Here is a 14,320-nt window from a genome sequence, read left to right on the forward strand (position 1 = left end):
GACACGCTTTCCACTTTAAGGGCTAATGCACACGAACATATTTTCTTTCCGCTTCCGTTTTTTTTGCGGACTGTATGCGAAACCATTCACTTCAATGGGTCCGCAAGAACCACGGAAGGTACTCCGTGTGCATTCCGTTTCCGTATTTACGTTCCGCAAAAAAATAGTGCAGGTCCTATTATTGTCCTCAAATCACGGTCCGAGGCTCCATTCGAGTCGATGGGTCCGCAAAAAATACAGAACGCAAACGGAACACATCCGTCAATTGTATTTTGCGGATCCATACTGTAGAAATGCTATGCCCAGCCCATATTGCTCATGTATTTGGTGATTAATAAGTTACTGTTTCCGTTTCCGATCCATAAAAAAACGGATCGCATACAGAAACCATACGGATATGTTTTGTGAAATAATGGAACGGAAGAGGACTTAAATCGGAGAAAAAACAAAACAAAACTCAGATACGGAAGAACGGATCCGTGAAAAACGGACCGCAAAACAACGGTCGTGTGCATGAGCCTAAGGCCTCATGCACACGACAGTTGTTTTTTGCGTCCGCAAATTGTGCATCCGCTAAAAAAACTGATCCGGCATCGGTTTTTTTTTGGGGAGGATCCGTTTTTTTTTTCACAGATCCCTTGTTATAAATGCCTATCCTTGTCCGCAAATGTGAAAAAAGTAGGACATGCATTATTTTTTTTGCTGAAGGGAAACACGGACAACGGACGTGGAACACAAACGGATGAACTATCAGCATTTTTTTGTTGACCCATTGAAATGAATGGGTCCCCATCCTATCCGCAAAAAAAAAAACGGAACGGAGCCCGAGAAAAACAACTGTCGTGCGCATGAGGCCTTACTCTGTGTTGAACTTGGCCTTTGTCTAAACTTCTGAGGGAACTTGCTTGTAGGAGGGCGGTGGGTGGACTGAGCTGGTAAGTCCTCCTCACCAGCCGGCAGGCAGCGGTGACAATGTGTCTTGTCCTGCTGGATTTATTATTAACTTCAGAGTCAGCGCTGGTTCTTCTACTGGGAGCGCAGTCAGTGCTGGTGGGTGGAGAGCTGCTGTACAGAGGGGCGGAGAGCTGCACTTCCCTGTCTGGGAGAATTCACTGTGTGTGCAAGTCACAATTGAAAGGAAGCACCATGGCTTTCCCCCTGGCTTTAGCCATGTAATATTGTCCGCCTTTCCACGGCTATCCCAGGAAGGATTTTGCACCGTTTCTGCTCCATTCTCCCTCACCTCCCTCCTTCCACCCTTCCTGGTCTTTGCTGGATATATATCCTTTTGGAAAAGAACCTCATCATGATTGATAGCAGTAAAAAGCAGCCGGGTCTTACAGAGATTATTCCTGACGGGGATTTTGATCCATTGAAAGACAAGGAATGTCTTGATGCAAACAACCAGAAAAGTCTGAAGGAAGGTCAGTAAGCTTGCGGTGGATGGGGTTGGGGGGTGGGGGGATGCATTGCAATGCAGACATGATTCCAGCCGGCTTGAGCCGTTTCCAGATGAGAGTGCGGATCCGCTGTGTGCCTGCAGTGTCCGCATCCGCGCATTGTACATCTGCTTTCTGCATCAAGCTGGCCAGCCTCGCGTGGTGACCCGGCGGCGCCTGTCATCCTCGGGCATGTCCGTCAGGCCCTGCCTATACCCAGGGGACATTATCATAAGTACTTAAGATGATTATGGACTTTCTAATGGTTAGCAAAGAATTGATTTCCAGCCGACATTGTCGTATTAACGCTTTCCTCCCTGACTAAATACCTAAATTAAGTTTGTGTCCCCAAATCTGGGCTTTACCTACTATCACCCCTGATGGGCACTTGTAGTAGGTGAGAGATGTCAATGTGTCCAAAATCTATATAGAGTAAAAAATAAATAAAATTATATATATATATATATATATATATAGTGATGTGCAGAAAGGATCGGGTCTGCCAGGAATTGTTAGAAATCGCCTTTACTATTAAATAATAAAGGGATTTAGTCCATTTTCGGGTATCGCGGTTACAGGTATGGAAATGTTAAGCCTGGCTTTGGCATGCCTAACTCTCTGAATGCAGTAGATCTGTCTGCAGTCCTATGTAAAACTGCCGATATCAATACAAATTGTGTCAAATGGCAGACTCCCCTCTGCTGCGTCAAAGAAACTTGGCTCCGTCGCCTCTGTAAGCACGCATTTATTTATTTATATTTTTTTGCTTCTTTTTTGCTTTCTTTAAGCATACTGTCTAGAAAGTAGAGGCTGGAGGGAGCCCTGTCCCAAGCTTGCCTATAAACAATGCTCGCCCATTACATCATCTTCCATCTGTCTTCTGCTGACGAGAATGCATGATCTCACCCCGTGCCGTGGCCCAAGGTCTAGGTGTAAATCATTACCTCTGCTTTATGAGGAAATAAACTTTCTCGCCCCTATCTCATCCTCATGTTACCGTGTTGCTTTTGTATGAACAAAGCTGAGATTATCAGGCGTCGCAGGGCCGAGTTTGTCATTGGGCACGGTAACACTAATATTAACCTTGATAAAGTGGCGCCATATTCCGCCGCGCTTTACGGCTGGGGAAGCAACAAGCAACTGACAAAAACAAATGAGCGAAGAATGACCCAAAAATATTGAGAGGTCCCTGCCCATGGAGGAGGAGGTTGCAAAATTTTAAGATGACCACACACAAGACAGCTCTATCTCCCGATGCTCCCATACATGTGCATGCCCTGCTTGGCCTAGCATGCATACTCTATGTAGAGGAAGAGCGGAGAAAGCTGCCACATACTTCTGCCAGCACCTTATCTCCTGAGAACAAAAGGATCAGGCAGATGAAATCCAATATGCCTGATCCTCATATTCTCTGATGTCAGGAGGCTGCAATGCACATTGGATGCTTAGCCAAACCCACCGAGATTGGTTATTATTATTATTTATTATTAAAGTGCCATTCGTTCCATAGCGCTGTATACATACATAATACAGACAATTGCACTAAGCATAAACAAGACTAGTCACAAACTGGTACAGGAGAGGGCCCGGCCCGTGAGGGCTTACAATCTACATGGTATGGGAGAAGGACACAGTAGGTGCGGGTGAAGCTGGTAATGGCGGTATACAGGCAGCAGGGTCACTGGTTGTAGGCTTGTCTGAAAATGTGGGTTTTCAGGTTTCTTTTGAAGGATTCCACTGTAGGTGAGAGTCTGATATGTTGAGGTAGCGAGATACAGAATGTGGGGGATGCACGGGAGAAATCTTGGAGGCGATTGTGGGAAGAGGGGATAAGAGGAGAGGAGAGAAGGGGGTCTTGTGAGGATCGGAGATTGCGTGTGGGAAAGTAGCTCAGAGATGTAGGGAGGGCACAGGTTATGGACGGCCTTGTATGTATTTGTTAGTATTTTGAACTGAATTCGCTGGGCAATGGGGAGCCGGTGAAGGGATTGGCAGAGGGGAGAGGCAGAGGAGTAACAGGGTGAGAGGTGGATTAGTCGGGCAGCAGAGTTGAGGATAGATTGGAGGGGTGTGAGTGCTAGATGGAAGGCCACAAAGGAGGATGTTGCAGTAGTCTAGGCGGGAGATAATGATGGCATGTACAAGCATTTTCGCAGACTCAAAGTTGAGGAAAGCGCGGATGCGGGAGATGTTTTTGAGTTGGAGGCGGCAGGTGGTGGAAAGGGCTTGGATGTGCGGTCAGAAGGAAAGGGCAGAATCCAAGGTCACTCCAAGGCAGCGGACTTGGTTGACCGGCGAGAGTGTGCAGCCATTGATCGTGATAGATAGGTCTGTTGGGGAGGTTGAGCAAGATGGGGGAAAGATGATAAATTCTGTTTTATCCATGTTAAAGAGGACCTTTCACCGATTCTTACCCTATGAACTAAGTATACAGACATGTAGAGCGGCGCCCGGGGATCTCACTGCACTTACTATTATCCCCAGGCGCCGCTCCGTTCTCCTGCTATGCCCTCCGGTATCTCCGTTCCCTAAGTTATGGTAGGCGGAGTCTGCCCTAGCACTGGCCAATCGCATTGCAGAGCTCACAGCCTGGGAGAAAATAACCTCACAGGCTGTGAGCTCTGCGCTGCGATTGGCCAGCGCTAGGGCAGACTCCGCCTACCATAACTTAGGGACTGGTATCTCCGCCTACTATAACTTAGGGAACGGAGATACCGGAGGGCATAGCGGCAGAACGGAGCGGCGCCCGGGGATAATAGTAAGTGCAGTGAGATCCCTGGGCGCCGCTCCACATGGCTGTATACTTAGTTCATAGGGTAAGAATAGGTGAAAGGTCCTCTTTAAGTTTTAGAAAGCGAGAGGAGAAGGAGCATATGGAAGATAGACCTTGTCGGATTCAGGATAGTAAGGTGGTGATGTCTGGACCAGAGAGGTAGATTTGTGTGTCGTCAGCATAAGTGATACTGAAAGCCATGGGACTCTGAGCTGTCCTAGATGGAGAAGAGCAGGGGTCCTAGGACAGAGCCTTGCGGGACACCAACAGAGAAGGAATGAGACGAGGAGGAGGAGGTGTGAGAGTGGGAGACGCTAAATGTCCGCTCTGTGAGGTATGATGTGATCCAGGGGAGGGCCAGGTCAGTGATGCCAAGAGATGAGAGTTTGTAACAGAAGGGAGTGGTCGACAGTGTCAAAAGCAGAGGACAGGTCAAGGAGAAGGAGGACAGAGTAATGTTTTGGGGTTTTGGCTGTTAGCAGGTCATCGGTGACTGTTCAGCCAATACACATCTTTCAGTTGTGAAGTTTAATTGGACTTCCCATGTAATATAAAATTCTGGAGCAGCTGTTCCTCTTTTATTCCTCTTTAAACCTATGAGTAAATTAACAACCGAGTGTTACTATTCCCTCTTGTATTTTGGGGAGGGGGGGGGGGGGTCTACACAGCCTGGCACTGATTGAATAGTGTTAAAGTGTACAGTCACACGTCCCCAACTCAACGTCCAGTAGAATCGGAATATGATGGGCAATACAGTTATTTACTAAAACAGACTTGCCAAAAGAGCGGACCTATCCTCTTTAGGTTACAACACTTCCATTGATTTCAAAATTTTCAAGGAGCCCCTTCTGTTCCTGAGACCTGATAGCTGGAGTATATAGAGCAGTGTTGGCGAACCTATGGCACGGGTGCCAGAGGCGGCACTCGGTGCCCTCTCTGTGGGCACCCGCACCCTGGAAAAAGTCACACTAATATGACTTAGATTTTTCCTGCCCTTCATCAGCGCAGGGCTCGCTATGAACAGCACGGGCAGCGCACTGAATGTAGGCAGGCTATTATAGCTAAATGATAGAGTACATGGAAGATATACTATGTTTGACTGTAGAATTCAGGTTAAATTACCGTGTTGGCACTTGGCGATAAATAAGTGGGCTTTGGGTTGAAGTTTGGGCACTCGGTCTCTAAAAGGTTCACCATCACTGATATAGAGTATTGTTATTTTACTAACATTTTGCTTGTTTTTCTACTCATTTTGAGTTGCTTTCTGCATCCATATTCAATACCCGCATTCAAATCTTTGCTGGTTTCCCATGGAAACAGACAGCGGGTTCTCTGCTTTGTTGACTGACGTGCCCCAGCTGTCCTCCGAGCTCCCACAATGCTCTGCTCCCTGCTAACAGGAAACCAGCAGCATTTCTGATCTTTATGCATGGAGAAGTCGACATTATGTAAATCAAAATTGGTAGGAGATAAGTAAAGAAATAACTGAACCACTGAACATATTGAAAGTTAGCAAACGTTAAATTGCAAATTCGGCTCTGCTGCATCTGTGTGTATGGAATCAGTCACTGTGCTTGATTGGAGGCATCGGCCTTGTCTATAATACGGCCACCGTGATGTGCAAAGTTTCGCTGCTGAATGTTTATCAAGGGCAGCCGCCCTGCAGTGAGTCAGGTGGCTTATACCCTGCACCTGAAATTAATGGTCTGTCTGTATTGGTACGTGATTTTTTTTTTTGGTTGCTGTATTCATTGTGAAAAATCTGATAACGCGGCCTGTCTGAGGAACCCGAGGGTGAGATACGTACGTCCAGGGGCATATGGCATGCACACACTACATTCTCTGCTTGTGGTTTGCTGTAGATGTAACCACAAAATGTTCCAGAGCAGACGATGGGGGTTTTGTCACAGAGAGAATTAGCAGTATGAGTGCACACATCACGTATCACAGTGCACGGCTATAAGGTGATGGCACGTCTGGCCGCAGTATTTGTGACTGCATTCATTGGACTCGCCGTACATTACCGTATACTGGGGTGGATGTAGGATTATAAGCTTTGGGGGAGTTTGATGACACCACCTCTTATGTATCCAGTGACTACTGCACAGACCAGCAACCTCCGGCACTCTAGCTGCTGTGAAACTACAACTCCCAGCATGCACACTTGCTTAACTGTTCTTGTAACTCTCATAGAAGTTGAAAGAGGATTCTGGGAGTTGTAGTTTCAGAACAGCTGGAGTGCCGGAGGTTGCTGATCCCTGGACTGTTGTAGATCATACGTACATGACATTATATACAACTTTCTAGCAGCATCTCCTTTAGCAACCGCATGAGAGTTGTTAATAGGCTCCAGAAAATGGCGCCATTCATTGACAACTATGGCACTTGTGGTATCTTCTCTGTATATCCTCACCTTTGGTACCTTTACCTAACTGACACCCTGCACCTCCGTCGATCAGCTGTTGCCCTGTAGCTCTGCCATTGGAAGTCCATCCCTACTGCAGCGCTGCGCCCATTGTAGTGGACAGAGTTGGTTACTACAGCACTGTTCTCATTGTAGTGGATGGAGTTGGTTACTGCAGTACTGTTCCCATTGTAGTGGACGGAGTTGGTTACTGCAGCACCGTTCCCATTGTATTGGACAGAGTTTTTACTGCAGTACTGCTCCCATTGTAGTGGACAGAGTTGGTTACTGCAGCACTGTTCCCATTGTAGTGGATGGAGTTGGTTACTGGAGTGCTGCTCCTACTTGCTGGATGGATGGAGCTATGTAGTTCCAAAGCCTACTTCCACTGCAGGATCTACTCTGCAACAGCTGATCATCAGGGGTACGGGGTGTCGGTCCCACACTGATCAGAAATTGATGGCCTATCTTGAGGATAGACTATGAGTAGTAATATTCTGGAATACCCCTTTATGTGTAAGTCCTTAAAGGCATTAAGACCAGATTTATTAATCCTAAAGATAGAGTAAGTTCGGACAGACTGCCTAGACTTGCACCAGATTTATCACAGGGGCTCAGGCTGGATGATAAATCTGGTGCAGGGATAGAAACTTTTCTCAGATCTTATACCATTTATTGGTTGGCTTACATTGAGCTAGATTTTTATACCAGAATTGTGTCGAAATGTTGACGCAAAATGGAGCATCTTAGGTCCCTCCCCTTTCTCCGCAAAGATCCACCCATTTCCCACTAAGCCCCAGCCCCTTATTGAGCATGCCAGAAAATAATGTAGAAACCCTAGATATGCCAGATTGCACCAATTTGCTCCACTTCTGCAACCTTATGGGAAAGCTGGGTCACAACCGATTTGGCTGTCACATTGATTTTGCCCAATTTTTCCCAGGTTTCTGAGTGACAAGCCTGCCTAGTTACAGTATGCAGTGACACGTCTCTGCTCTCCTGTATGAGGAGGGACTTGCCGTTCAGGAGTCTGGAAAAGCCGTTTGCTTGACTGGTTAACATGGATTTAAAATGCGTGAGTTCCAGGGCAGTGTACCCTCCCAGCTCCTGTCGGCAGCCTCGCCATGTACTAGGTGATAGTAATACGTGGAGGCTGCATAAATTCATCTATTTATAGGCCCTGCAAAAATGTATGGAGTGCGGCAATGCAAAAAAAAAAAAAAAGAGAGGAACGTGTTACAGGGGCGATGAACGAGAGCCCAGCAATCAGAATGAACTTATCTATGAAAATAAACCGCTTCATGCAAAGGCCTAACCTGGATGTCCTAGCCGGAGGAAAGGATTACAGCGGGGTTCAGTCCTGAGGTATATGAGAATAGACACGTCCTCCCAGCGGAGCGCACATCTCTTCCCTATAGACCTACTTGTCAGATTGTGCATATTTATTGCCACTGTAGGAAAGGATAAATGGCCGCCAGGTAGAAGTAGGCATGTTAAAGGGGACCTGTCACCATAAAAATGCAGTGTAATCTCACTGTAGATTATAATAGAGCAGGAGGAGCTGAGCAGATTAATATATAGTTTTGAGGGAAAAGATTCAGTAAAACTTGTATTTTATACATTTTACATTCCTGCTCATTCTGGACTGTGAAGCCCAGGAGGCGGTCCTATCCGTGATTGACAGCTGTCTCTGTATACACAGTCATAGGGGTCAGGCTGTCAATCACTGATAGGTCCGCCTCCTGGGCTTCACAGTCCAGAATGAGCAGGAATGTAAAATGTATAAAATACAAGTTTTACTGAATCTTTTCCCACAAAACTATATATCAATCTGCTCAGCTCCTCCTGCTCTATAACATGCTGCCTGTAGTTCAGACACCCTGTTCATTGTGATGGGTTCCCCATTAAGCTCTAATCAACCCATATCTAAGGGTGGGTTCACATCACGTTTTTTCCATCTGTTTAACATGTACAAAAAAACCTATACGTTAAACAGATGCCATACAGTGGCATCCGGTCACCATAGAGTTCCATTGTAAAAAACTGCCGGATACAAAAAGTGATGTGCTACGTTATTGTATCCTTGACGTATCCATTAAAGGGATGGCAAAAACTTGATGTGAACCCATCCATAACCCAGAAGCAGAAGATGAGGGTCAGTTGGGCTTTTCTCACAATCCAATGGATAGATGATCATTGTCTGATCACTAGAGGGTGGATGTTGGGTCCCATGTTCCTCCACAATGTACATGGTGGTTATGAGTTGTGTGAAAGGAGTGGCAGTCGATACAGCCGGATACAGGAGGCCGCATAACTGCTCAGACTTCCCCACCAGAGTACCAGAGGATTGTCCGGTGGGCCCAGGCTAGAATGGACCCCAAAGATCCAGGGGGAAAAAGCCAATTATTTTTCACAAGGGTCTATTTCATTTCTACAAACCTATTAATCTTTACTGATGGTTTAGGGGTTGGGCCTCAAGGAACCCCAGTCCGACACTGGTTTATAGCAATACATGGGACACTGGTGGCCATGTTCTTACTGTGTAGGACTTGTCCAGACCTCTTGGGTCTAGGGGCCCAAGTGTGCTAGTAACCGCTATTTGCCGCAGTTTATGCATGTTTTATGCCTCCTCGTAATTGTCTCCCACCTATCTGTCCTTGCTTTCGCACACTCCATAGCAGTTACCACCTCAGTATATAATGAGTATAGATGCCATGTGTATACTGTCATGGCTGCCTGATCTCTCAGCACTTATCGCATTCTCTTTATATTATTATACGTCTTTTATATGTTACATAGATGACTTCAGACCATACACTTGGGCCTATCTGTCTCCATGTTGCATTATGGGCTTTGAACCACTGTAACGCTCTACCTACACTCTATGATACACCATTGAGGAGAGGTCTGGACACATCCCCAGGGGGCTGCTGGCCATTCAGCCATACAAAGTTGCTGCTTGTGCATAAGGGTATGTCCAGACTTGCACTTTATTTGCCAACATATTTCCCCACATGGGATCCTGCAGACGTATTCAGACACGTTCACTGAACAGAAGAGGTGTGAGCTTCCTTGTCCATTCATTTTAATAGGATTCTAAAGGTTGAGCGTTTCTGAAGTTCCACATTTTTGAGGGTGAACTCCTCAAATGCAGTTTTCTGTTGTGTTTTCATTTTCCACTTCCTTAGTTTGCTCTTGGTATCTGCTCCTATGCAAGGTCAGTCTGCATGGTGCCATGATCGCGCACAGTGGTGGTCAGGCCGTCTCAGGTAGGTCATAGCTTTCTATTGATTATTGGGGAGGTGGCATGTTCAGTCAAGGCCTAGACCCGGATGACGCCGCAGTAAGAAATATAAAGTGCTTAGAGAGGTAGGTTGTCACTGCTGGTTAATCTATGTCAGTGGTGAAGTCATCTACTTGTACTGTTCTGTAAACACCTACCCCGCCCTGCCTGTTAATGACCTACTGTATGGAGGACAGAAACTCCTCAGTGATAACAGATAGATATCTGCAATTACCTACATGATATGTCTGTTTGGGCTGTAAAATACATTTGCATTTTAACTTTTGCTTCAGAAGAGTGCTTTAACCCCTTAGTGACCACCTATACACCTTTTTACGGTGGTCACTAAGGGGCCTTTTTTACGGCGGCCCAGTCGTGGAGCCGGGACCCAGCTCTCACATGAGTGCCGCGGCCCTGCTCTAACAGCCTGGACCGGCAGGAGTGCCAATCCGGGCTGTTTAAGACTTTACATGCCGCATGTAAAGTGCTGACAGAGGGAGCAGACTCCCTCTGTCTCCCATCGGCACCCCGAAAATGCGATCAAGGGGTGCCGATGTGTCTGAAGGCTGCCTGGGGTCTCATGTAGGCCCCAGACCAGCCTTGAGTAATTTCCAGCAGGCTGCGCCTCTCTGGCGCAGCCTGCTGGTCAATGTCAGAGTAGCATCAAAAAGCTGTCTGTTATAGTTCCCTTGTGGGACTGTTAAGTGGTAAAAAAAAAAAGTAAAAATAAAACTCATTTACTCAATAAAAAAAAATACCATAAAAAAATTAAGCTTTTTTTCCCATTGAAAATACACTTTTCAATGAAAAAAATAGCAAAAAAAATAATCTTCCCCATATGTTTGGTATTTCCGCGTCAGTAACGACCTGGACTACATAAATATCATGTAAATTATCACCTACGGTGAACGCCGTAAAAAAAAGAAAAATTGACAGAATATCCAATTTATTTTTAGTTGCCACCGAAAAAACGTAATAAGCGATCAAAAAGCGCTATTCACTCTAAAATGATACCAATGAAAAATACAAGTCGTCCCCCAAAAACCAAGCCCTCACACAACCCCATATAAAGAAAAATAAAAAAAGTTATGGGTCTTGGGAAATGGCAATGCAAAAACATTTTTTTCTTAAAAAAAAAAAGGGGGGGTTTATTGCAAAATTGTAGTAAAACTTAAAAAAAACTATATGTATTTGGTATCACTCTAATCGTACTGACTTAGAGAATAAAGATATTATGTTATTTATACCGAAAAATGACGGCAGTATTGCTGTTTTTCCCATCTCCCTCCCAGAAAGAGTTAATAAAAGTTAATCAGAAAGTTATGTGTACCCCAAAATGGCGCCATTAAAAACTACAACTTGTCCCGCAAAAAACAAGCCCTCATAAAGCTCTATAGACGGAAGTATAATAAAGTTATAGCTCTTGGAACGCGACGGTGAAAAAAGGAAGAAAAATGCTTGGTCAGTAAGGTCCAAAACAGACTGGTCACTAAGGGGTTAAGTCACCTACAGCCCTAGGTAGGTCACTAGATCATTTGTCTTGGAGAACCATAAAGTGGCTTCTGGGCAGTAGAAGTGGACATGGGCAGTAGGCCTCCTGGAAGGTTTAGTGTGTGCGTGTGCAGCACCTTTGGCCGCGCTGGGATTTTATCAGCTTTCTCCTATGAAGGTGTGTTAGTAGAAACATAAAACAAAGGTGTGGCGACTCTCAGATCTGGACCCGGGGACAAGTAGAAACACAAACTGCAAACAAGGCAATTAACCTCTGCAGCTTGTATAGACAGGGGGATATACACAAGCTACTCGTATGTAGATCGCTTGGATGACCATTCCCAAAACCTGCAAATGATTGTGGTTGGTACGAGACAGTGAGAGTACCCAGGGTACACTTTAATAGTGACACTTTAATGATGACCTATCCTCAGAATAGGTCATCATTATCACATCTGTGGGGGGTCCAAGTCCCGGTACCCCTGCCGATCAGCTGTTTCAGGGAGCCCTGGTGTGCGATGTAGGCACCCAGCATCTTTCCAAGCACAGCGCCGTACATTGTATAGCGGTAGTGCTTGGTTTTGGAGCTCAGCCCCATTCACTTGAAAGGGACAGACCTGCAACTAGGCCTATGTGTGATCCCCCAGTCCCAGCCACCAGAGAGGCCTTTTTCCTATAGTGTGCAAGCACGGCCACCACTGGGTCCCCTGGGGGCCACAAGCAATTGGATAAAAAAAAAGAAAAAAAAAAAAGGGCAGATATACCAGCTGTGCCGCCAGTTCAGCTGCTCAGAATGGTGGAGGAGGTGTGACCTTCCCAGAGGGAGAGCGGTAGCAGAAGTGTCCTATTTTTCCTATAGTGTGTAAGCACGACCACCGCTGCGGGATTGTAGGGTGGTTGTAACCATGGAAACGAGCAGTGTATAATGTGATGGAAAAATGAATCTAGTCAGCAAAGGAGGCAATATGGACAATCACAATACATTAGTAAGTGCCTTGTATTAACTTTCTGTACATGATAAAAGCCATGTGCTAAAGTGAGACATCCCCTTTAAGGCTCCATTCACACATCCGCAATTCCATCCCATACATTTCTATAGGGCCGCACAACGTGCGGCCCCGATCCGGAATTGCGGACCCGCACCTCCGGATCCGCAATTCCGCACCTCCGTGTTTTGCGGATGTGTGAATGGACCCAAATTCCAGCAAAAATGGGTACTGTGTGTGCATGCTTTTTTTTTTTTTTTTTTTTTCTCCCTGAACGATTTCCATTTAAAACGGCAGCTCTATTTGCAAGAAAACTGCGACAAAAAATGTGAATGATTGCTGTATTACTGCCGTATCACAAGTAATCATCTGCACTATTACTGCTGCTTGTGAACATGGACTAGCCATCTCTTTACTGTCTAATCTGCTGCTTATTCCGCATAGTACAGCACAATGCAAGTGACTGGGGATTTATGAAATCCTATTTACATGCAGCAGAATGCTCATCATCCCATGCCGCCTCGTTTCCACTACCGTCGCTCACATTAGCTTCCGAGCAGTCTTCTTCACTAGTACTGCAGTGTTTTCTTATCCAAACACTGGGTTTCTGTGGAGCTTTGTGGGATAGGAATTATTCACATGATGTCAGAGCCTTCTCTTGGAGGTTGAGAGGATTTCCCAGGATACACCCCCAGCAGAACGCTGCCTGAGGGAAGTAGTGTCATCTGCAATGCTGGTCCATGCAGTAAATAAAAAAAGTTATGACGATGCATATGGCGACTCAGTGGGGCCTATGAGCATGGTGAGCGCACTCTTAGACCTTATTCACGCGTCCATGTTGACACCCATGACAAAGTTGGTCAGTGGTTCATCCATGAAAGATCCGTGTTTGGTCTGTGTGTCCGTTTTTTGCTGTCCGCGTGTCATCCGTATTCAACAGACACTGCTCAGCTGAAATTTTCCAGAATATCCCCTACAAATGAGATACAAAAACAGAAAGTCAGTCCTGTGTCCCAACACGGACAGATTACTTGCGCTGCTGCTGGTCCCAGGATAGTGTGGTAGGTTGTTCACACTGATGTAGATAAATCAAAAGGGTTTTGGAACCACGCTGCTAGAGACTATGTCTCCCGGTCATCCGTGAATGAAAAAAGGGTGTCAGCCCCTCTCCTCAATGCCCGCAGGGTCCAGTCCTCCTCAGACCTCCTTCTCTGCAGGGTTGAAAGGAAATAGGCAGAATAGTGAAGCACCCTTAACACTCTTTTTATCAAAGGTTTTATTCTACTCACAAAGGTTCGTAGACAAAAGGCATAAAATACAAATCAGTCGTCACGTTCCTGCCCGACCCGGGTTTCGCTACCTCGCTTCTTCAGGGGCGATAACTCCCCTAATAGTGAAGGGTGCTTCACTATTCTGCCTATTTCCTTTCAACCCTGCAGAGAAGGAGGTCTGAGGAGGACTGGACCCTGCGGGCATTGAGGAGAGGGGCTGACACCCTTTTTTCATTCACGGATGACCGGGAGACATAGTCTCTAGCAGCGCGGTTCCAAAACCCTTTTGATTTATCCCCTACAAATGGTCTGTGAAACATGGACCAAACACAGACGCCATCCGTGTTGTGTCTGCAGTTTTCACAGACCCAGAGACTTCGATAATCGTGTTTGGTCCACAGCAGGGATGAAAATGGAGCATGTCTCCATGGTCAGTGGAAAATCACGGATGTGTGAATGCACACATTAAAATAATGGAGAACACCGCACACGTACATGAATCACTTGACGTCTGAATGAGGCCTTCGAAGGATGATCTTTTTAGAGTTCTTGGTTATCTATGGATCTCTGCTAAATGGAGAGTAGTAAAAATGTGTAGGTATGCACAGCATAGGGGAACAGATTTCTTGAAATTCAGTTCCAGATAAATTCGACCCAAATCAAAAGTATCACA

The 14,320-nt window shown here is 45.9% G+C and overlaps 1 protein-coding gene across 1 annotated transcript in view; it reads left to right on the top strand.

Annotated features, from left to right (window-relative positions):
* Nucleotides 1–1,037: 1,037 nt before the first annotated feature.
* Nucleotides 1,038–14,320, top strand: part of MRTFB (myocardin related transcription factor B) — an 80,825-nt gene continuing 67,542 nt past the window's right edge. The window contains 1 exon segment of the mRNA XM_040441993.1: nucleotides 1,038–1,424. Within this exon segment, the coding sequence (XP_040297927.1) occupies nucleotides 1,307–1,424 (118 nt within the window). The 5' untranslated portion in view covers nucleotides 1,038–1,306.

This window comes from Bufo bufo, chromosome 7 (genome assembly GCF_905171765.1).
Source record: "Bufo bufo chromosome 7, aBufBuf1.1, whole genome shotgun sequence".
Classification (NCBI taxonomy): domain Eukaryota; kingdom Metazoa; phylum Chordata; class Amphibia; order Anura; family Bufonidae; genus Bufo; species Bufo bufo.